The 25073-nt window shown below is 39.3% G+C and overlaps 2 protein-coding genes across 4 annotated transcripts in view; both read left to right on the top strand.

The window, feature by feature from the left end:
* Nucleotides 1–2: 2 nt before the first annotated feature.
* On the top strand, nt 3–20657 carry ap1g1 (adaptor related protein complex 1 subunit gamma 1). Of its 3 annotated transcripts, none has more exons than XM_084011305.1 (23): nt 3–137; nt 6792–6995; nt 7115–7239; nt 7477–7618; nt 7767–7863; nt 8907–8983; nt 10491–10586; nt 10706–10786; nt 10867–10965; nt 11044–11099; nt 11197–11310; nt 11997–12137; nt 12629–12683; nt 12839–12961; nt 13059–13148; nt 13248–13372; nt 13516–13620; nt 13726–13867; nt 14086–14209; nt 14373–14483; nt 14662–14822; nt 15781–15879; nt 16020–20657. In XM_084011305.1, the coding sequence occupies exons 2-23, from the start codon at nt 6795–6797 to the stop codon at nt 16119–16121; spliced, it is 2466 nt and encodes an 821-aa protein (XP_083867431.1). In that variant the 5' UTR covers nt 3–137; nt 6792–6794; the 3' UTR covers nt 16122–20657. The 3 variants fall into 3 exon arrangements, with proteins under 3 accessions (XP_083867431.1, XP_083867432.1, XP_083867430.1); XM_084011306.1 differs by having other exon boundaries at nt 14086–14212; nt 14382–14483; XM_084011304.1 differs by having other exon boundaries at nt 14086–14212.
* A 2819-nt stretch (nt 20658–23476) lies between these two features.
* Nucleotides 23477–25073, top strand: part of phlpp2 (PH domain and leucine rich repeat protein phosphatase 2) — a 32229-nt gene continuing 30632 nt past the window's right edge. Inside the window, exon 1 of the mRNA XM_084013712.1 lies at nt 23477–23727. Within this exon, the coding sequence (XP_083869838.1) occupies nt 23524–23727 (204 nt within the window). The 5' untranslated portion in view covers nt 23477–23523. The remainder of the gene's footprint in view (nt 23728–25073) is intronic.

Here is a 25073-nt window from a genome sequence, read left to right as displayed (position 1 = left end):
GGGACATGTCAGTGTAACCTTCCGCCTGCGGTAGATGTGCTGAGGCTGGAGTAGCCACCATTTTGCATGTCTAGTGTGTTCCTCCCTCCATTGCTAATAGAGACGATTCCAGTTATTTTCTGGCATCATTACGGCTAGTAAGTATACTCTAAGAATATTATATCGGCAGAAATGCGTGAAAATGTCTTTATGTGTGAGTATCTATCAGCGGTTCGTTGGTCTACGTTGACAACTCTCACTGTGGCGCTGCATAGGAAGTCGCAGCCCTCAGTGCACCGGGGTTGTGCCTGTCAGCAGCTAAGTTAGCTAGCATGGGTAGTGTATTCTTTTAGCTGTAGCCTTGCTAACTACCTGCTGGGCTAAGGATGTGAAGCTCAACGCCAATGTTAGGTGGTGTGGTCGTCCACTAAGTCATAATCATCGTGACAACACATAATGCCAACTTCATGTTGTATATCCATCTAGCCAGCTAAACAGCTAGCTCCGCACTATTTTATATTTAGTTCAGATAGTATTCGGATTAGGTAATTTAGGAGCAAGTGAGTGGTCAGGTAGCTAGCTAACGCCACAGATGACTCGCTAGCTTGATAATCCAAATGCTTCAAGGAGGCCTAAACTGCATCATGTCCTGATCAATCGGCGATCAGGTGCAGGTGTCATGCCGAGCCTGCGATGGCCTGCACTTCCAGTTCGACACTATTGCCGAATGCTGTTTGTGTTAACCGTTTGACGAAATGTCAGCCAAGGTGAGGCTCCTGCTGTGGTGTCAACCTAAGATGTTGCCCTTTCACTGAAATGACTAACTATACTAGTGTTAGCTTTTTGTTAGCTGACTTTTGCGACGTGTAATTTGCGTTAGCTAAGTAACATTACGCATTTGACGTTTCCCCTCAAAGCTCTTAAATGGGTTAAGACTTTCCTAACATTTGACCAATTGTAAATATCTCCACAACGAGTCAACTTTACATTTGCATATCCATGAAGCTAACCGTAGCTACCTTAGCGTGTTAAGGACGTGGACTCCCTTTGGCTCTAGTTTCATAACTTTGTTACTTGACAATGTGTTTAATTAGGAAGATAACATAAAGAAACACGCCTTGTAATATTCTATACGTCAGCCGAAGAAGACCAGTCTTTATTAAAACGGTTTGTGGGTTCAGGAAGTCAGCTGTGAGTTAAGTAGGAAGCGATCAAATGAGTGACGTACAGTTTGGGCGACTCCTGTGCATTTTTGTCGGATCGCTATTTGGTAGCTGTGCAAGAAAATATTAACCAGCTCCTAGATAATGACCACTGTCTGACCAAACACAGTTGTCTAATATTAACCCATGGTGAAGAAATATCCAGGATTCAAATAATCCAAAGTTGCCCTGTGATGTTTGATAACTCAGAGTAATAACACAATGACTACAGTAACGCTTTAAAGAAGACAGCTTTGGCCTTATTTCAAACTTAACTTTAAACTCTGCCATCACAGTGACTTGGTGACTAACCTCGTGGCATAATACTAACTTAAGAAGAGCTTTATTTTTCATTAATCGGACACAGTCATACAAGGCATTGCCACTGCATCTACAAATCAGTCCCCTCATACACTGAAGAGAATTTGCACCAGACTCTCCAAAAGACTCTTAACATAATTTATTTTTTTGCACTTGTTATCTTTCTGACTTTCCATTTCAATATCGCCAATCATATTATATAGTGACCATGGCCACTGTAATGCATTTGACTTGCACAGTATCTGTGATGTTAATCTCCGAGTTTTAATGTATTGTTTACTCCCTCAGAGTAGAGCCACAAAGTCAGTGGAGGAGATGTTGGAGGTAGCATTACTAGTTCATTTTCAGCATTAGCATGTGTTGCTTTGCAAGATTCTCCTGCTGGCTTTTCAGCCAAGTAACTATTTGCATAGGTTAACTGAGCCCCATTCTCGGAAGCTACAACAACTTCTTTGGACCCTTGTTTATTTTGCACATAGCTAGTTCTTCGTGTCAAATTCATGATGCTGGAATCCGTTATCGTTTTGGGATCTATTGAACAACGGCAGAGCCTCTACTGGTTCAGCCATTAACTGATATTATTGCCAAATAGTTAGTAAGGGCAGTAGGGCTATCGGCTGTCTCTACTGACCACCAGGTATATATAAATGTATGTATAGTATTATCACATACATTTAACAGTGTTTGCAGATAGAGAATGTATGTGTGGCTGGCTACCAAAAATGTTTACATCAGTGAACATCATATTTGAGCTCTCAAACACATTTTTTTAACCTCTACAAAGGAACTTTCCACTATGTAGGTGGAATATAAGTCTAAAATCTGTTCTGAGTCACACAATTTTTACTCTTGCATATTCCTTTTTCTTGTTCATGTATGTACAGTGTTTAATTATTTATTGTTGTGCATAGCTGATTATTATACTTTGTGATATGAGACGGAATAGAGTGGTTTGCTTTTGCTTTGATAGTATTGCGTTTCTAACATCTGAAGCCATGGGTAACAGAGAGACAACAGCCTGGCAAATTGAGTAGGGAAAATGCTTCTCCCCAGTGGTGACTCTGTAAATTTCTCATCTTGCATCTGTCTGATGATCTTTTTGTCTAGGTTTTTGTTTTGCAACAAAGAAGATAGTGCTAGAAATTCAATCTGTCTTTAACTTTATAACAAAGTAATCAAAGTGTGCAGATTTAATGAAACAGCAAGTAAAACTGTGTTTCATCTCTTAATGGTTTGAGTATGATGTCTCGACTTGAGGTTGAATGCTCCCTGTGGAACAAGGGAGGTGTGGCGTGCCTTTTCCTTGTTGCAGGTTGTCAGGCTCTGAAAGCTAATCTGGGCTGGCTCTCCAACTCTCAGGAGACTAAAAGCTTATTATGAACATTTCCCAGTAAATTCAGTGTACGCCCGGAAAGATATTCCACAAAAAAGGACCCATAATGTTAGTCCGGTTGTTAATGTTTAGAGGTCTTGGAGTTAATCACTCAGAGATACCTTGCTTCAAGTGATCTACAAAACTGTAGATGTATTTTCACGGTGTTGTTGTTTTCATTAACTTTTCGGTGCAGGGCGTGGACCTGCACCTTTTGGTCATTGTCACGTTTTTGCCAAATATCCCCAGGTACACTGAGCTGCTTTGTCTGAAGAATTCTCTGACTCGTCTGTGTGATCACCACCGTGATCTGCAAGAGAACAGTTACCTTTCTGTCTTTGTAGTAAGGGTCAGTAAAGCTGACCTTGGTGAGTGAACCCAAGGCTGTAGCTACCCAACTGTTGAATAAGTTCAAGGCCCCCCATGTGGTTTTTCTAATCCACCTACAATGTGCTCAATCCCTCCTTATTTCAGTTTTGTCTTTTAAACTAAATATACTGTTCCACTTCCCAGAAATAGTAACAACATAAAAGGTATAGCATTATGTTAAAATGATTCCTCTTCTTGATTTTAGAATAATGGGCCATTGTACTGCAACTCCAAGTATGAGGAACTTTAATTTAATCAGCTCTCAGCAGAGGCTGGATTTACCTTCTTCTATGTGTACATATTTGATTGTAAGCACAGCAAGAGAAAGGCATTCAGTATTTATGGGGCCCGACACAAGGTCCATTCAGCTTAGGTAATTTATATGGTAAAAAAGACAGACCGTAGATCTCTGGCTTTATTAAAGTGTGGCCTTGCCTGACCACCACCCTCATTCCTGTTTGATCATAGTGAATTCTTCAATTCAACCACCACCTTATGCAATAAAGGAGGCCCTCGTTCCCTCCATGCCTGGGTCCTCTTTCCCTCAGTCAACTGGCATAGTTTCATATAAGTTCATTTGATCTCAGCAGCGGTAGTTAATGAAAAAAAAGGTATGACTTTTCCCATTCCGATGTAAACATGGCAGCCTCCAGAGTATATAGGTCTAAAAAGACTCAGTGGGATATCAAGTATTACAACTAAGACTAATTTCAAACATGATGTTAGGATCATTGAAGGCGACTTTTTACAGTCACCTTCATTTATTAATGCTCAGGCAATTTTGTGCCATCTGGGAACAGGAGCTGGAGTTGATTTTTACATGTGAGGCTCTCTGGCAATTAGCCAGCTCGGGACCGAGTAAGATTTCCATAATTATTTCGGCTGGGCTCTAGTGAGAGCAATAGCAGCAACATTTCCAAGACAAAGTATTCCGACACCAACCATTTCACTGAGCCGCTACACATAGCTCTCTCATAGTCTTTGGTGTTGCACTGTCATATAAAATCATTGGGGGGAAATCGTCAGGGGTCTCATTTTAAAACGATGTGCAGAATCCACACTAAATTTATTTTTTCATGCATTAAAAAATATTCAGATTTTTAAAACCAGGCAGGCTTATAAATCAGATTTATACGCCTGCCAGTGTGCAATTTCTATTTATAAATCCCAAATCTAATTGGAAATGCGTGCATGTAGATCAGCCTCATCCATGCCCACTTTCAACCATATGGTCAATGCACAACACCTCATCAATGTGTATAAATTAGCCTGATGACCAATGGTTCTTCATTTACGGTGAATCACGTGTTATCGAGGTGACTGGAAGAGGCCAAATGTGTGGCTCCAGTCTGCTCTGGCATCGGATAGCTGTTTTCACTTTGTCTGTATACATTATGCTCTATCTGTTCCTATTAAATAAACCATAAATTAATAAATAAAGTTGTTCACTGCAGCGATTGTAAACGCATAAACTACATGAAAACTAAAACTGTACTTGGTGATATGCACATTAGAAGATGTAAGTTGAAAACCAACCAGCAATTCTTCAACACCATTTGTTGCCTTCGATTTCTACAACCAATGATGATAATTTTACAAACTGCAGTGCTCCACAGCTGATTGAAGCCGACCATGAGTGTAGGTAGGCTGGACCTCTCCTCTGTGCTCCAGGGTGCAGACAGCACTTCGATTTCTCTTCTTTTGGAGCAGTATGTCACATAAAGAAGAATACTGCTGGTCCACAGTAATTATAAGCCAACCTGAAAGGCGCCAGAGTTGTTGCTAATTTTGGGGCAAACCCCCTTCACTTTAATTATTACCTCTCCGACAACAAGACACGGGAACTTGGCTTGTGTCTCCTCAAGGGTCTTAATAGTTGTAGCATTAATTCACTGAGAATCACACACTACTACACTCACGCTGCAACGTTACTGCTGACTTCATACACTGAGGGAAACCCTGATAGAGTATGCCAGGCAGACACACAGCAAACAACTTCCCAGCTCAATGAATTGATGTGGTGGAGACTTACAAGGACTGTCTGTTCAGTTTACATACTGCAGCTGTTGATAAACGATGGATTTGACATGTTTGTGCATCACGGCTCAATTGATGAGAGGCTAACGTCATTGCTGTCACTTAGTGGTGTCCGGTGCGGTTGTATTGCAGTCATTTTATGAGTAGGCGTAAAAGTACACGAACACAGCAACCTGATACCCGATACTCATATTTTTGTAAAAAAAAATTTTTAGGTTATCTGCTCGGTCCAAGTGCCTTTAAGTTCTGCCTACCAAAAGTCCACTTCAGTACTAGTTGTATGGAGAAAATGGATCAAAGAGTAATTACCATGGTTTCTGTGGCTGTGGCAGCTTGATTATGCACTGCACGCTATAAAGCCTTCAAGACATGGGAGACAAAATGTACCTTTCCCTGAGTAGGGGGTCAGCATTATTAACTTTTCAGTTTGATGAGACTTGAAATGGTGAGAACCTGCATTTAAGCATTTACATCCACAGGTAACAAATGACAGCTTTACAGAAGTTGTACAACAAATCCAAAGAGGACTTAATTTTAGCTTCTTCTCGTTGGTCACTGGGAAGTTTAGTTAAGTTTTCATCATGTAAATCACTTTTTTAAATTAATATTAAACAGGTCTAATTGCTGTATAAAAAGTATCAAAGTCAATCCTTCAATCCATGAAGAAATATACAGCCCTTATTCAGAAACTGTTAATTTTAAATGAGTTGTTATGATCTCCATACAGTTGTGAATGAATTAATACAGGTATATTCAGACACGAGGAAAAATAAAGCATGTGAACAAGATCTAACAGAAATTAAAATATGAACCTGAAAATGAGCACATGTCTGGGCTGACACACGCTCCATTAAATCATTTGTTATCTTTAATTCTGTGAGAAATTACTTGAGAATACAAGCAAATTATAAGAGGGCAGCATCGATTGATTCCACCACCTTGCCTGTTTTGATGAAGTGTGCAAGTATAGTGAATGTTGAATTTGTTTATTAGGGTGTGTTGGTACATATAAACACAAGATAATGTATTCTTGTAACTAAGCATGTACCCATAAATATTTAAACCTCTTCCTGTCGCTTAAAGCTTGTGTGCTCTCAGAAGCTTCTCTGTGAGGAAATGGAATTTCTCTCTGCACTTTTAATACTATTTAAAAAACGCTGAAAAGGGAATAGTATCTATTTGATTATCTATCATGTCTTTTACCACTGGAGTTTTGGGAGTGGGGTTGTCTCCCACAAATACTTTTAGTTGTTCTGTTACATGCAACTAAGACACCTTCTTATTTGGAGAAATCTCGAAACCAGAGAATGTGTTAACTTCTGCATCTGGTCATAAAACACATTTCTTCTGTACCAACAACCAAGATGCTGCAGTGGAACACAATTTACTATCCTCGTTCTATTGTTAGAAGTGTAGCTTTACTGTTTTTCTTCTTTTTAATGTATGCTCTATTGTAGTGCCAAGCCTATGGGAATAAGTGCCAATTTGTTTCTTTTCTTAATGTTTTCCAGAGAATGCCAGCTCCGATCCGACTGCGGGAGCTGATCCGGACTATCCGGACAGCACGGACCCAGGCAGAGGAGCGTGAAATGATCCAGAAAGAGTGTGCTGCTATCCGCTCATCCTTTAGAGAGGAAGACAATACATACCGTTGCCGAAATGTGGCAAAGCTACTTTATATGCACATGTTGGGCTACCCAGCACACTTTGGGCAGGTATGTTTTGTGATGTGGATGGGCAAAATTAATAGAAGAAGCTTTTTGGATTCCCAGTGACTTTGTTACAACGCTGACACCCTTGGGACAGTTTTGTGACATAATGACTTGTGTTCCAGCTGGAGTGCTTGAAGCTGATTGCATCCCAGAAGTTCACCGACAAACGGATAGGTTATTTGGGAGCTATGCTGCTGTTGGACGAGAGGCAGGACGTCCACCTACTAATGACAAATTGCATTAAAAAGTAAGTTAAGGCCAGATCCTCAGTGGATATATTAAATATGTTGCTATAAAGTGGTTGCTTTGTTTTACAATGTGCAGTATTTCAATGTTAATGAGAGATTAAATGTATGACCTGTGTTTTAAAGAATAAGGTGAAACCCCACAATCTACCTTACCTGTTACTGAAACTGTCATTCAACATTTCTTTTTGCATCTATATTGTTTCCATGGCTCATTGAACTCTCTTCTCTCAACACAGTGACTTGAATCACAGCACACAGTATGTCCAGGGCCTGGCCTTGTGCACTTTGGGCTGCATGGGTTCCTCAGAAATGTGTCGTGACTTGGCTGGGGAGGTAGAGAAGCTGCTCAAAACATCCAACTCCTACTTGAGGAAAAAAGTAAGACTCATGTGTAAATAAATGCTCTGAAGGGTTTTAATTCTGCAGTTCACCATTCATGAATGAAAATGTAGCCATGTGTGCTTCAGTGAAATATTGTTAAACCATTTCCTCCCTAAGTGTCTTTTGTTTAAATATCTGTTGACAGGCGGCATTGTGTGCAGTTCATGTCATCAGGAAGGTTCCAGAACTTATGGAAATGTTCCTTCCAGCCACAAAAAACCTGCTGAGCGAGAAAAACCATGGTTAGTGCAAACGTTTGGTCAGGAAGCAGTTGTTGGCTTGTGGCGTTAGTGAGCCTGTCCTACAGCAATGCAGATTTTGTCCTTTTTCCTGCCACTCAGTACTTTGCTGAGAGGAGCTGGCTGGCTCATGTCCTTTTTGTGGTGTCCTTTGTAGAGGAGAGTGGAATTAATGAGTCTGTCATAAACAGCGGGGCTTACATGTACCCCACTTAGGGGAGATACAGTATGTCACTGGAAAAGATGTTTTGTAACCGCACAGAAATAACTTGATCGATGACATGACATTGTGTGGCAACGCAATAGTGATTGCTTTAGATAAAACAATTTGAAAATAATAATTTGCTATTTTTGTAGATCATTGTCTGTTCTGCAAGGAATAATGTATACAGTAAATGGAAGATGGTCTAACAATATACAGTATAAGATACACAACTTGCTGGTGCAAACTAATAAGAAAAGGAACAATGGATTAGTAAAAATGCATATTGTAACTACACCATGTATCATATTTATGCATCATGTACATTCACTTTTATATTCAATTATGTGAATACGTACTCTTGTACATAAGTAACAGAATTTATTACTTAGAAAATGTAAAATCAGAAAGTCACTGATGATTTTAAACGGTGTTAGAATACAACGTTCACATTTTGTCACATGCCTTATGCTAAAATAATACATTTTTCCCCTCATCAAACTTAACTCAATACCCCATAATGACAAAGCAGAAATAGAATTGGAATTTGCACAGTTATTAAAAATAATAACTTGTCTAAAAACTGAATTCTATTTTAGCATAAGGCTGCAACATAACAAAATGTGGAAGGGAAGCGGTCTACTACTTTCTTGACTTGGGTCACAAGAGCAAAGCCTGTGTATTGGTACATGTTTTGCATTGTGTGTTAATCACATTTTAATATCAGCATGGCAGGTACCTCGTGTACATAGTCCTTTGTGTTTTTAGGTCTGAATGCCCAGTAACAAACGGGTGATGCAGAGAAACTGTTGTTAATTTAGCCTTTACTTTGTCAATTGCCCAGGTGTTCTCCATACATCAGTTGTCCTCCTCACTGAGATGTGTGAACGAAGTCCTGACATGCTGGCACACTTCAGAAAGGTATAAACAGATTATTTGACCCACAGGACCTTAAAGTAGTTACGTATGCATTTGTTTTAAGCTCATGTCATATTTCATTCTCCTTTGCGTACGCATTTCTTTTCGGTGTAGCTAATCGTGTACAAACATGTTAAACTTTTGAGGCTGGGATTGTGCTCTAGGTTTGCTCTACATTCAAAGTATGTCTCGATCTTTTATCTCCTACCACTGTCTTTTCCTCTTGTATTTCAACTGCTGCTGTACCTCTCCTTCTCTAGGTGTAAAACTGTGCTAGAAGCACCACCCCTCATGCTCATGATCTTGACATTATTTTAAACTCTCTGAAAGTGAATGATTTCCAGTTTCCCCCCCCTAACATCTACCTCATATTTTTTCTGTCATTTGTCTTTGTTACAATTCCTGCATTGTGTTAGAATGAGAAGGTAAGACTACATTCTGCTCTCATAGCTGGTGCATGCTGTAAATAGTAATCACTCCTCACACTCACCTCAGACGTAACCAAATTGGTGTTGAGTAATGTCATGTTGTGTTTTTTTTACGATTTTAATTTCCTTAACTTGTACGGTGATCATTACTATGTCAGTGCTTTGAATATTATAAAAGTAATCTTATGGTCCATTTGTCAGATACATTTTCACTATTGTTTTGAGGAATAATTTTGCCTAATATGCAACTCATTAGATCACTGTTTATTTAAAAGCCGTTGGGTGGGTGTATTTGGGTGACTGTCACCGGTGTCACCAGGAGCAGGTGGTTTCCACTGTATCTGTGTCACTGTTGGAGTGTAGCTTATTTGTTATGTCAGTAACAGGTCTCAGGTCCCTCTGGCATTTTGGGTTGCTTGTTCGTCGTCACACCCACCACAGAGGAGACGATTTCTTATCATTTATCAAGGAAAGTGAGCTTGTGTGAAATGTGTTCAGGCTGGCAAAACACAAAGACAGGAAGCAGGCTGCAAAGTAAAACTAAAAGTAAAGAAAGTACACCTTCTGACAACTCCAAACCTACACTTATTTCTGTTCTGGGTGTAAAGAGATGACATTGATGCCTAATCTTGTAATATAACGCTGGCTACGCTTTCATCTATTTCTGTTGGCGTGTTTCTTTAAGGCTACATTTCAATAACTGCTTTTATTAGGCAATAAAAGAATGTAATTACATAGATTAGCAAATGTATAACATTTAAATATACATATATTTAGAAGTATTGTAATCTTAATATTTTTTGTATGATTTAAGGTTTTGACTTCAAAACTGTGGCTATTCAATCACCCAACTTTTAACCATATTTCCTCTATTAGAAAAAAATCCCAACCCCTTTGCTCTTGATATAAGTTTGGCTGGCTACCTCTGTCAATGAGAGATTTACTAACTTAAAAACATCACGACAATTCAAACATTATTGAACAATGTTATGAAATGTTAAAGAGAAAAAGTAGAATATTTGAGAGATCTACACAAAATACTGTGACACCTCTCCTCTTCTGTTCTGTTGGTCTTCTCGTAGCTGGTTCCACAGTTGGTGAGAATCCTGAAGAACCTAATCATGTCTGGATACTCTCCTGAGCATGACGTGTCGGGCATAAGCGACCCTTTCCTTCAGGTGAATGCCCTTTCTTGATGCCAGTAGTGTACTGTGTACTGTGTACTGTGTACTGTAAGTGCAGGGATTTCAGAGTGGCTGTCAAAAAGATGCGTCACACTTGGACTTTCTTTCCTTAGGTTCGGATATTGAGACTACTGCGGATTTTAGGCAAGAGTGATGATGACTCCAGTGAAGCAATGAATGACATTCTTGCACAGGTTAGAATTAAACATGATCAGTGTTTATGGCTTCTTAAGAGTTGAGTGTTGTTTTGACAAATTGACATTTGTATTTACAGGTTGCAACGAACACAGAGACGAGTAAAAATGTAGGCAATGCGATTCTCTATGAGACTGTTTTGACCATAATGGACATCAAGTCTGAGAGTGGATTGAGGGTGAGTCAATTTGATTTAAAGGAAAACTTTGTATAAGCAATTTGTTTTTTTCTTGGCTAAATGCCTTCTATCTTACAGGTGTTGGCCATTAACATACTTGGTCGCTTCCTTCTTAACAATGACAAAAATATACGGTAATTAATTTGCTTATATGCTTAACCTTGCACACATCGAGTCCTCCAGAATGTTTTTTTATTGATTTCAATGTCTCAATTTAACGGACTATTCCAGATACGTGGCATTGACATCTCTACTAAAGACTGTACAGACGGACCACAATGCAGTGCAGAGACACCGTAGCACCATTGTGGATTGTTTAAAAGACCTGGATGTGTCCATCAAGAGGTGATTCACAAGTGCACACATGACGTAAAGGGTTGGTTTGGGGGTTATGAGGTGAGGTTATTTGAGGTCTCAAAGGTCAGTGTATGTGGACAGCAGTCGGCACACTGCCAGATTTGACAAACCAACAGGAGTACCGGTGCGGGAGCAAAGCATTGTATGTGAAGCAGCGAACACATTTTAGACACCTAAATGTTGCCCACCTAAAACAATCTATATCAGCCTCTGTCTACACTATATTTAGAATATTAAACAGGAAACTGAAAGTGAACAGTATCTGTACTGTTTCTGGCAACTGAGTCTGGTGGTTTGAAGAGAGTATAGATATGTTTCAATGTAAGTTTAGCTCCCTGTTGGAAGGGGCTGTATGAGGCCAAGATAAAGTATACTTAAATGGATATTGGTTTCTTTTATTTATTTATTTTCGTGGCTAAAAAATAGTGTTTTGCTGCTGCCCCGGTCCAAAGCAGAACATTGCTTTGCTCCCATGCGGGGGCTCCTGCCTCCTTTCTCAAAACTGTGTGCCGATATACATAGACATATACTGTAGATAATACACTGATTATGGATAAATTCCTCGTACAACAACTTCAAAACACCCAACTTATCCCTTTTAAACACAATCTTGTTTTTCTTGCTCTGTAGCCTTATGTATCTGACCTTTTTGTCCACTTGTCATTGTTGTGTAGACGTGCGATGGAACTGAGTTTCGCCCTGGTGAACGGCAACAACATTAGAGGCATGATGAAAGAGCTGCTCTACTTCCTGGACTCCTGTGACCCGGAATTCAAAGCAGACTGTGCATCAGGAGTGTTTCTAGCTGCAGAGAAGTATGCCACCGACACACAGACTTCACTCGCTTTACATCTGTGCTCAGCTGCTTCGTTATAATCTGGCACATCCTGTGTGACCGTGACATGTGCAAAGTTGTGAAAGAGATCTTCAGCTTTTCATTTTCCTTTCGAAGCACTTCAAGCACACTGGTCAAAGTTGCTAGAACCTGTCGGAAGTAACTGTATCTGCATGACTTGGATACATTTAGACTTAATATCAGTTATGCCCCAGAAGAGGTAATATAAGCACCTCTACAGAATAAAGTACAACGTTCTATGACATGTATCCAGCTAAACATTTGGTGGTACGACGGGGAAGGTTAACATTGAAATGCTGGATGATGAGAAAATGAGTGATCCATCGTCTGACAGACCATGTTGATACCATTTTATTTCTGACAGCATTTGTCTCCTAACTGTATAGAATTTAGATCATTTAGCATCTTCAGGACTCTTCTTCTGTGACTAACCAATGTATCATCTTACAGGTATGCCCCTTCAAAAAGATGGCACATAGACACCATTATGAGAGTCCTGACAACAGTATGTATACTCCAAGAACACTCCAGTGCCTCGAATGCTTTTGTTTGCTGGAGGGAATTCAACCTCCGCAGTCAAGGCTGCTTTAGTTTTACTGGAAACATGAATACTTGAGACACATTTGCATTTCTGATTGACATCTCTCCTCATCCTTACAGGCAGGGAGCTATGTGCGAGACGACTCTGTTCCCAACCTCATCCAGCTCATCACCAACAGTGTGGAGATGCATGCTTATACAGTACAAAGACTTTACAAAGCACTGCTGGATGACATCTCACAGGTTAGAGCCGTTTGGGTTTGCATCATGATTTTGGACATCTCTGTCTTTGATGCAAACAGAGTAAATCAAAGTGAACCTGTGTGTCTGTGTTGTGTAGCAACCTCTAGTGCAGGTGGCGTCCTGGTGCATAGGAGAGTACGGGGACCTGCTAGTATCCGGACAGTGTGAGGAGGAGGAGCCTATCCAGGTACACATGGAAGAATCCCAGCTGAACACCACATGCACGAACCTCAAACTCGAGACGATGGGTCATACGATGCTGTTTTTCCTTCCCTTTCTTCTGAAGGTGACTGAGGATGAAGTTCTGGATGTGCTTGAAGGCCTCCTGGTGTCCAACTTGTCCACACCTGTCACCCGAGGTTATTCCCTTACTGCTATCATGAAGCTCTCCACTCGCTTCAGCAGTGTTAAGTGAGTAATAGTAGTCTTTTACAGTCATCCTGTTCTTTGAAGCTTTGCAAACATTTGGATGCTAAGGTGATGAAGTCGTTAAATCATTATCAATGTTGCTTTCCCCCCTTTTTTTACATGCAATATTTAAAATATTGTTTCAGCCGAATCAAGAAGGTGGTGTCAATATATGGCAGCAGCATCGATGTGGAGCTTCAGCAGAGAGCTGTGGAGTACAATGCGCTGTTCAAGAAATATGACCACATGAGGTGAAACTGAATTACACTCTGCTAGAAATCCACTACTCAAAACAACCACATTGGACTATTTCTCTCGTCTCCCTCCTTATTCCTTGCTTGTTCCCTGACTTTTAGGCCAGCTCTCCTAGAGCGAATGCCCATTATGGAGAAAACTGCTACTAATGGCCCCACAGAGATTGCACAGACAAATGGGGAGACAGAGCCCTCTGTTGTGGAATCAAAACATCCACCACCTATCACCCAGCCAGCCAACCAGGTGAGGGCCATTTTAATATGATGAAAAGACCATGCAATTCTTGATTTGAGTCAATAGATCAAGAGAGAAACACTTTTTCCAACCATGAGATCTTTGGTATAATAATATTAATAATGATTTTTAATGAATAATTATTTCTTTTTGTAGCGTTGCTGTCAAATAATGTGCTATTTACATAGATTTTGCAGGTGTTTCATCTTGTGGTCCTTGTTTCCCAGGCTAACGATTTATTAGACCTGCTGGGTGGTAACGATGTGGTGCCAGTCATCCAGACCACAATGCCCACCAAGCCTGCCTCAGCTGGAGGAGAGCTGCTTGACCTGCTAGGTGACCTCTCGCTAAGTGGTAGGATGCTCTCCTTAAAGCTCTCTAGGACCTGGTGTAGAGTTGTTGGCCACTCGTGTGAATGTGATGTCCAGCCTGTGCCTGCTCCTGTTTTGGTATAAAAAAAAAAGAAGGTGACTAGAAATAGAAACCCTTGTGTGTCATTGTCCCCTCTTTCCAGGCGGCCCAGCCCCTGCCCCTGCTCCTGCTCCCTCTGTGCCCACTTCCCAACCCTCTTTTCTCCTGGATGGCCTCTCCTCACAGCCCCTGTTTAATGACATTGCAGCTGCAGGTGAGAGTCTGTTGCTCCACTTGACCATCCACTCCCAAATATACAGTCATTTTTTGGTATTGTCATGTATTATGGCACTTGGTCAACGTGTTTTTCTTTCCTTCTTTACCATGACACATCCACCGAAATGCTTGGTTGTCAAACCTCTAAATCTCTTTAACGGTCTCTTCCTCTATAGCTATTCCTCCCATGACGGCTTACAACAAGAATGGTCTGAAAATAGACTTCACATTTGAGAGAGCTAATCCCAATCCAAACATCGCTGTCATCACCATCCATGCTTCAAACTCAACAGAGGCAGATATGACAGACTTTGTTTTTCAGGCTGCAGTACCAAAGGTAAGCAAGTAGGCACCATCTGACAATGATATTAAGTGGCTGAATTTAATTTTTTTCTACTGCATAATGGTGTTCATTACTGATGACTTTCCTGTATAGCATTACAATATAATGTTTTCTACTGCAGCTTTAGGTTACATCTGGGTCTGTAAACTGATCAGTTACTAGTGGAAATTAATAAATAATAGAATTACAATGTTGTTGGTATGCTATTTCCTACTGTCTATAGTAGCTGTAACTAGTTTTGTTGTTTTTATTTTGGTAATATTTTGACTTTTGGCACCAAAACCAATTCAAACCGATGGATACATTTTTTGCGTAACTGTACAAATAGTTACAAACTTTAAAAGTAATATGCTGTTTTACTGAGTGCAAGTCTGCCAACACAGTCTTTTCTTTCTGTAGTGGAGAATTTACACCAGATTATGTTGTCTTAAACAGGACAGGAAATCATAAAACATAAAAGAAACACTAAAGGTTTCCAAGTAACTTGCTTTGAATATCAGTTATTAGAGATCTATTCACCAGGTAGCTCAGAGAAAGATACTGTTGCCTCACTGCATTATAAGACCCACAATTACCTGTGGTGCCATCCTGAATCGGTGTTTGGCTAGACAGAAAGATGAGCAATAGAAGTATTTTCTACAGTGTCCTTGAGTGCCAAGAAAGGCATCTTCAAATAAAATGTATTATTATTATTTGTTGAGGAGCTCTGGCAGTCATGGTGGATAAGGCAGCAAAAAATGTGTTTGGGTTACGTTTCATTTTCTTCCGCATTGCCTTTTTTTACGATCACATTATCCAAATTGAAAATGTACAATTGATTAATTTGAAGGTCCATCAGTTGTGGTCGGTGTGTAATCATTGTGAGCCTATTTTACGCTCCTGTAATGACCTCATTTCTCCATGCGAATCTTTAGACTTGCATCTAACACAGTGTTCCCTATCCCTTTGTCAGACATTCCAGCTGCAGCTCCTCTCCCCAAGCAGTAACGTTGTCCCAGCACTCAACCAGGGAACTGTCACACAGGTCATCAGAGTCCTCAACCCACAGAAGGTGAGTTTGTCGCTCACATTTTTATTTATTGTTCTTGTCTTTTGAAGCACACATGACATACATTTTATGACCTGTGCAGTCTCAAATGATTTGCAAGCATTTCGTCTTTTATAAACATGATCATCCTCACACAATTTCAGCAACAGCTACGAATGAGGATCAAGCTGACGTACACCCTCAAAGGCTCGCCTGTGCAAGACCTGTCTGAGGTTAATAACTTCCCCCCTCAGTCCTGGCAGTGATGAGCTGCTTCTGTTGCTCTTAAAAGCCCCAACAAGGGAACTATGAAAACGATTTTCCTTTCACCTCCCTCCTTTCTTCCGACGGACCCCCCTGTGACGTCACTGCAGTCCGCTGCCCTCGAGTTGCATGGGAAGCAGCAGAGCATCTAACACAGGAGTAAAATACAGATGTTACGAAGACCCTATTGAAATCACCTGAATAATTGGGAAAACATATCAATCAATGAACTTTCTCTTTTCTTTCTTAATTAGTTTCCATCTTGTCTTTTGTTTTATAGTGCTATCTTCCACACACACACCCTCCGCCCAGCGCCATTACAACCCACAAAAGCACATATGCACACCATTTAATGTGGCACATTGAACCTCTCATGTCACTGTAGAGGAAATGTGTAGCCCACTATCGGCACTGCAGTAACCATAGTTTTATTTAAAAGTAAGCAAAATGCAGTAGAAACACTTCATTCATGTCCTGATTGGCTTTGCATTGATATGAATCTTCAGTCCGAAGATGGCAGCAGAAAAAAAGGTCTCTTTAGTGCAGTCTTCTTGGGTAACCCTTTTTTTAACAGTCCACACATCACATGAGTGATATGACTTGTCAGAGTTGTATTCATTTTGAATTACATTAATTTGCTTAAAGCATGTTTGAGCATTGATAGGATCACATTCACATCCCGACTCGAGCTCTGAGGGGAATTTCTGGTTTTGGTAGTAGGCCTCTTTATCCTATGTTTGTATAGGAAGTAGTCTACGTTTGTTTTCAAGATGCCCAGTTTGATCACAGGTGGCTAGTTTCAGAGAATGTCCTCCGACTTCCCCACGCAGCTCTCCTAAAATCATCTCATCTTTAGCTTTTAGGCTTAGATCTGTATAATAAATGCAACGGTCAATTGCTTTGCATAATTTGAGGAGGTTCATTCATTAAGATGGATATAATTCAGGCCTGAAATTTATATGAAGATGAGCTGATTGCATTTGTGTTCGAGATCTGCGTTTAAACTTCTGTTGCATCTGTGTCCTCACGGTCTAGCCTGAAATTTAGATACCTTTCAGATTTGTTTAACCTGGTTGAATCTAGTCACCATGCACATACATGTAAATGAAGCTTGTTATGAATGTAGTTACATGCACTGAATGCTTTTTTTCCCTCACGTCTTCTTTCTCACGGCTGTCTTCTTTGATGGGGACGCTCATCTTATTGGCACTATTTTGTGAAAGTATGTTTTATTTCTGCAGTAATTTGACTTAATTATTTATGCCTGATATCAAAGTGATGTGCCTTTCTGACTTGGCTAGATAAAAGCCCCTGAACTATTGAGTTCTGTATGAGCTTCGTTTGTAAGTCTACTTGTGTGCTGATTGTGTTTTCAATCTGAAGGAAATGGTCTTGATGGATTTGAACTGGTATATCATTTAAATAAGTAATATTTCACCTCTCATAATACTCAGCCATACACTAATACTGGCCTACCAAGATGTCCACATGTCTTTCTGTCTTTGTTTCGACAAAAACCTAAATTATAGCTACACAATCGTTTCATTTCTTTACCTATACTGTGTGGCAGACTTCCCATTTAGAAATGTCAAACGGCCTAAAACGAAGCAAATCTTAAAGATCAAGGCAGCTAATAGATGTAAACTTTTCATGGGCTGGCTACAAGGTTTCAAGTGTTTTTTTTTTAACAGTATACATTTGCACTGAAGTGAAATATCATTAAGACCCCCTCCCCCCCGGTCAACATATATTAAGTGTGAGTATGGATCACTTGGTTGAGGTACTAGGACGGGTTGTTTCTACGGTGACTGTTATAATTTCTTGGCTGTCGTCTTCTCCAAATCAGAATTCTGACCACGCTGTCGGAGACTGTAACCTTAATACCTCACAACGTTCTCTTTTTCTTTTAACTTTAAGTTGAGTAGATTAACAGCTTTGTTTCGTCATGAATTGCAATCAAGGGGAGCATCTGCATGAAGGAACTAATGGTAGTCTGGCATCTCATTACTTACTTAGGTCAGCAGCCCTGCGATGCTGTGTTGAGATCCTCAGATGTTCAATCAGGCTGTAGACTTCTTTTCACTATGCTTCACTCTTCTAACGTGTGTGACCAAATCAGAGAGACTATTAGCTTTGGAAATATGTTTGAGCTATATGTGTATATGGAGAAAATTATTTCAGTTTAACTTTTTTTTTTTTTTCTGTTGACAAATGCTATATTGGCTTTTTCTGTACATATTGAGGGCTTTTACAATTTTGTCTCTTGTACTATCTTTCATCCTTTTTTTAGATACCATTTTCTAAAAATTCCATTTATTCACGATGTATATTGTCTAAATAATCTAGTCAACGTCAGTCTATGAAGACCTCCCTGTATCATCACTCATTCATTGTAAAAGATATATATGATCTGCTGCCTGTACATTGTATATAGTTGTAAAACAAACAAAAGCTGATCAAATTAAATAAAACCCACACGAAGACTTAAAAGATTAGCTAGGAAGTATAATTGTATGCATATATGTACAAAAAAAAGATCTTTAAAAGGATGCAATTGAGCTGCATTTAATTTTCCATTCTTCCTACTTCATTCATGATCAGATGTGTTACTTTAACGAAGATAGTCGGCTACTTGTCGGGGTTCCTTTGGATGCTGGAATAAGGGTTGCATCTATTTTAACAGATGTTGTCTGACTGATGTACTGTACTACTGAGAAACCTAAGCACAGTGCTGCACAGCAGCAGAAGTGGCACCTTGTTTCGTCTACTTCCCTGCTCCTCAAAAGCCTCATGTGTCCATCCATCCATGCCCTCCTACGAAAGGGAGCAGGGTTCTTGCCACGATGCAACTCTTCTGGCCTTGTTTGGTTTAGTGTGCTGCACTTTTGACAATTTGATCTATTAAACTCCCTTCAACTTACAAATGTATTGTGAAATGATGACCTGTGGTCATGCCTGGTTACCTTTTTGTCTGCCATGTCGCACCTTCCTAAAAGCATCATGTACTGAGCAATCAAGTGCCACTCTAGAGAGATTTTTAATCTCTCAACCTTTGATTATTTTCCCAGTATGGTCCGGTTTGAATTGGATTCCAGATATGTATCTGTCCTTACCTGGGTCTGAACATTACAGGGCTTTTTTTTGGCTGCCTTTCTTTACTGTTAGTCCCTTACGGCTGGCGTTATTTGCCCCTGCATGGCACAGCTTAAGTTTCTCTTTGTAGTCACCGATACAAAAGGCAGGGCTGTAACACATCAAGTCAAAATGAGCCCTTACTGTTAAAAATTCAACTTGAAATGACCATCAATAGAGGCAGGATATGAAGGACCTTTTTTCGTTGTGTTTACGGAGTGCTGCACTAGCCACAAAATAAACCTAGGACAAGTCTGAGTTACTAGCTTATGACCACAAGGGGGAGCTGTGCAAAATGGAAGGCTGTCGGGATGGGAAAGGAATTTTCATACATCTATTCCTGAATGTTTTTGTTGGTGTTGTTTGTATTGTCTTATTCAACCAGTATGTACCCTTGTTAATCACATCTGATCAGTTCTTTCAATTATACCGTAAATTCATGCAGTTTTAAATGTACAAATGGAGATCAACCCAACATAAGTGCTTTGGACACTGTAACTTAAAAGGAAGAAAAGAAACGGAAACAAATACCCATCAGGGGTGTGGTCAGCATTTGAGGTGATATCTGTGTGTGTGTGTGTGTGTGTGTGTGTGTGTGAGCCTGTGTGAGAGAGCGTGTGTCTGTCTGTCTGTGTGTGTGTGAGAGTGAGACTGAGTGTGGGTGAGACTGAAAGAGAAAATACTCATGCTTGAGAGAGCGTGATGGTGTGCGACATGTCTTTTATCTAGATGGGACATGATTTTTGGCTGCAGTTTCAACTTTCAGCTTCTGAGCTGCATGTGAAAACCAGTGTAAATACTGTCATTTCTACACTTGACCTGAGACTCTTTTTGAAATGCAAGAAAAATTCAAATGATTAAAATCTGTCACTCCACCTCCATTGGTCAGAACTGATATGTACAATAAGAAGCTGTTCAGATAGTGCTCACAATACTGTTAATGTTTTTAAGAGTGACAAAAGTGTGCATCCTTCATTTGGATTAATTGGATAATTGATTGTTTTTTCATTTGTTGCGGTGAATTCAGTGTAAAGGGCTTGGAAGAGCATCTGAATTGCCACACGCGTTCACTTTCCCTGCTGAATCAAAAACAAAATGCATCTGTTGTATTTTGAAAACAAAATCTGTTTGTAACCCCCAGGCCTGTCCTGACTGTAAAACAATATGTGGTCTGATTAGTTGGGGGAGGGTGGGGTTCACTTTTTCCAATGGAGTTTGACATGTTGAACTGAATCCCGGTTCCATGGCATCAAGATGAGTGTGAATGTCCGACTGAAAGGATGAAATGATGATTAAAGAGAAGTTGTAAACTATTAAATGGGATATTTTCAATTTATGCTGTGTATTCTTGTCTTTGGGTTGGAGAAAATGATCAAGTGAATAAAAAGTCAAATAAAAAAAATCAAGTTTGCTTTCTTGGTTTGGGATTGTGTTTCTAAAAATGTCAAACAGATCTTCAGATTTAATTCAAAATAAGTGCTGGGGTCATTTTTGTTAATGTATGAATGATAAATTAGGTTTTAATTTGACGTACCATTCAAGCCAAAGTAGATATTTCTTACTATTTTGAGGTTGGATCATCTCTGACAATGTTCCAAACTGAGTAACAGGACAGCACAGTTACCATGTTGGATTTATGATTGTTTTTAGGTATTTAAAGTGCTCTATTAGCCTGAATTGTATCCATAAAAAAATCTAAATTGTTTTTACAGAACATTTACTTTTTTGCAATATATTTTTAGATATTACATCAAATAAACGGATATATACACCGTGATAAAGGCTTAGCTTTTATCCATGTTGCCCACCCCTAGCTCAACAGACGATTTCCTGTACCTCTTTGTAAACATATATAAAGTATATAATACTTGTAATACTGTGATGTAGCAAAAACAATATCACTAATGTCACAAGGGTGCACTATTGTGTGTACCAGAACAGTAGTTGCCGGGTGGGGGCCTGTGAAGAGCTGATGTTTAATAAGGTAAAAGAGTCTAACTCACATTTTCATGGAAAACATGTTGACATATTACAAACTTGAACGCAACATAGCCATCGTTATTGATATCGCCTGTGCTTCAACATGTCTGCTGTGGGGAAAAAGCATTTTCCTTACCGGAGCTAATGATTCTGCTAAAGTTCATCATGACCAGGTGAGTTGTGGGACTTCCTGCCACTTAAATACCAAATGTTTTGCCCTAACTCGAGAGAGTCCACAAAATATTACACCACCTTTCATCCCACAAGTGTTCACAGCTCATTCTCAGAATAAAATAAAATGTGTCATGTATAATACGTACATTTCTGCCTGGTTGTCTTTCTCCCACTCCATTCAGTTAACCTTTGAACAGGGAAATTAACACCTCCAATGTGATTGTTGTTGCTTCACTGGAGCCAAGTGTAACAAAGGTAAGTAAAACATTCAATCAAAATGCAAGTTAAGTAAAATTCCTAACCTTGTAATTATGCATTTGTACATTTTAGCTAAAGTAATGCTACAAAAGTTATCCTGTATTATGTTATTGCTCTTAGGTTAACCTTAGTTATATATTGTACAATAAACGTGTGTCTGTGTGTAAAATTATGCAAAAAGATCGAGGCTAAGATAATATATCTTAGGCAATGGTTATAATATGATATTGGTAAACATTGGCAAAAACATTTGTTAACTAGCTTATTTGGCTAGCTCACTGGGTAAACATTAGTTAGCGTAACGTTAACTAAACGTTAGTTAGCTTAACGTTAACTAAACGTTCACTAAACGTTAGTTAGCTAAACGTTAACAAAACGTTACTAAGCGCTAGATAGCATAACGTTAACTAAAAGTCAGTTAGCTTAATATTAACTAAACGTTAGTTAGCTTAACGTTAACAAAACGTTACGAAGCGCTAGATAGCATAACGTTAACTAAAAGTCAGTTAGCTTAATATTAACTAAACGTTAGTTAGCTAAACGTTAACAAAACGTTACTAAGCGCTAGATAGCATAACGTTAACTAAAAGTCAGTTAGCTTAATATTAACTAAACGTTAGTTAGCTAAACGTTAACAAAACGTTACTAAGCGCTAGATAGCATAACGTTAACTAAAAGTCAGTTAGCTTAATATTAACTAAACGTTAGTTAGCTTAACGTTAACAAAACGTTACGAAGCGCTAGATAGCATAACGTTAACTAAAAGTCAGTTAGCTTAATATTAACTAAACGTTAGTTAGCTAAACGTTAACAAAACGTTACTAAGCGCTAGATAGCATAACGTTAACTAAAAGTCAGTTAGCTTAATATTAACTAAACGTTAGTTAGCTTAACGTTAACAAAATGTTACTAAGCGCTAGATAGCATAACGTTAACTAAACGTCAGTTAATGTTAACTAAAGGTTAGTTATCTTAACCTTAACTAAACGTCATTTAGCTTAACATTAACTAAATGTTAGTTAGCTTAACTTTGACTAAACGTTAACTTAACATTAGTTAGCTTAACGTTAACGCTAACATTTGATTTTAAACCAATTTTAGGGATAGCCTGCAATTTAAGTTAATAAAACCCATAAAGCCTGTATATTTTCTAATAACATCCGTTACTAAGGTGTCCAAATATTTAAAATATTGCTTTTATTAATGGTTATTACATCATTTTGAAGTTTAGCTTTATAGTTCAGTTGTAATAAGTACTAGCTAGCTAACGTTACATCAGCTAGTTTTGGGTTGCCAGTCACGTGAAATTGCACGTTAACGAGTTATAGGTGTTAAACGGTTTTTAATCGGTCCATGGCTCTTTTACAGAAGGTAAACAAAGCTAAACTAGATTTACTAGATTAGTTGAACTCAACTATAAAACATTGCCAAAGCCAAGTTGCAGTTAATGAAATATGTATAAGGTTAAAATGTAAGAAAAGTGGCATTCATATTATTAAAACAATGTTATAGCTAGTGATGCTATTATAAACTCAATAGGTTATCAACCATCCAAGGGCATATTGGGATTTTCCGTTGTGAATGGCATCGAGTGGTATATATGATTTATGACTAACGTAATCCGCCTCTTCCCTCGGAAAGAGGCAGTGGCTGATGAATAATAACTCCGCCAGGAACCCGCCCATTTAATGTGTATTGATCAGCTCTCCGGCAGGCCTATCTGACAGCAGTCACATTCAGTCTGGATATGGCGTCGCCGCACCGACACGGGATGCGTTTTCACCTCTCCGTGGGAATCCGCCAGTCGCGTAACGGGACGGCACTTCTCGGTTGTCGTCGCTGTTAATAGGGATCATACATATGGCGATGGAGGACGAGGACAACAGCATCGCGGTCGTGCCGACCAGCAACAAAACGAAAGGAGGTGATATCGGAGATAACGGGTCTTGCATAGACAGGCAGCCGGACACAGTGGTACACCAAGCGGGGCTGAACCAGACTGCAGGTCGCGGTAGCCGCAGTGGTCCGGGAGCTCATGCTGCGACGGGCATCCGAGTGCTAAAGGCAAGTCATTACGAGAGCAATTCTTTCTATGATGCAGTAGATGATTCAAACAGTGCTCGACAGATATATCTACGTGGTGTTAACGTGTCAGGGCTCTTTCTTACGTTGCAGTTCGTGATTCAAACAGGGCAAAGTGCAAGATCATGAACAGGCATCCTTGTGATATTGTTGGTTGGATATCCAAGGATTGATATTCTCTGGTTGGTGATTGATTGGTGGCTGATTGCCACTCAGTGAGGAATGTACCAGAGCCAATTAACATCCACAAACCACACACACACACACACACACACACACACACACACACACTAGAGCTTTGATAGGAAGGCCCACAGCTGAACAGTTCTTCTATGACATTTTAGGTCAAGACACGTGATGTGTAATGACATATAAGTCCCAGAGGTAGCTGCTCACAAGGCAACGACAAACACAGAATCTCAGCTGTGCTATTTCTCTTAAAGTCTATGCATTACTCAGTTATTGTATTCAATCGAAGAACGCACATTAATGTCATCAAATAAAATGAGTCACCCTGTTAATAAGTGCATGATGCCATAAGTAAAATGTTTTCGTTGTAATTCAGTCATTTTTAAGGGGCAATGCTTTCTCTTCTTTTTCATGCAACATCAAATACATAATCAAGTTGTGATTTTGAATATCAGTAAGAAAACGCACCCTCTGGCATGTTAATTAAATCAGGGTTTGTTCGGGGCTTTACTCAGATGCACCAGTAGCTAATGAGGAAAAGGTATGGCAGCTTTCACCGTGGCATCAGTTTTTCCAACTGGAGGTGAACAGGTAGAATTTAAACTAACTCTGCTCTCTGATTATATTCCCGCTCTATAACTTCAATTATGTCCTATTAAGGAAGGGAAAGTCTGAGTTTATTCATGACCTTGAAAATAGAAGTTGAAGAAAACAATTACCTCAAGGACTGCTTAGAAGCTTTACAGAGCAAATGCTTTTTGTTGATAAAGACGATTCTCGATTAACATTAAATTAAGTTAACAAATTCAAGTTGTTTTTTTAAAAATCATTCAGGTTCAATAATGCAATAGAAAGTTGCATAGAACATAAAAAACTATCATCTGTTACAGTGTATATCATAATGGATCGTACCAACTTGGTTGGAATTTAACTGCAGATGCTCCAGTTCACATGAGACCAAACATTCCTATGGATGTCAGTTTTTGGACATCCATAGAAAAGTCATAAATATTTTATTTTGATTAGCCTAGTTGATTGCTGGAAATGCCTTTGGCTACTGAAGCAGTTGTTAATTACTTGTGGAACAATTAATATATCAAATATTCAATAAAATAGTTTTTTCTAAATTTGTGAATCAC

This window comes from Eutrigla gurnardus (assembly GCF_963514095.1).
Source record: "Eutrigla gurnardus genome assembly, chromosome: 1".
NCBI lineage: Eukaryota > Metazoa > Chordata > Actinopteri > Perciformes > Triglidae > Eutrigla > Eutrigla gurnardus.
This window is presented reverse-complemented; position numbering and strand designations above follow the sequence as displayed.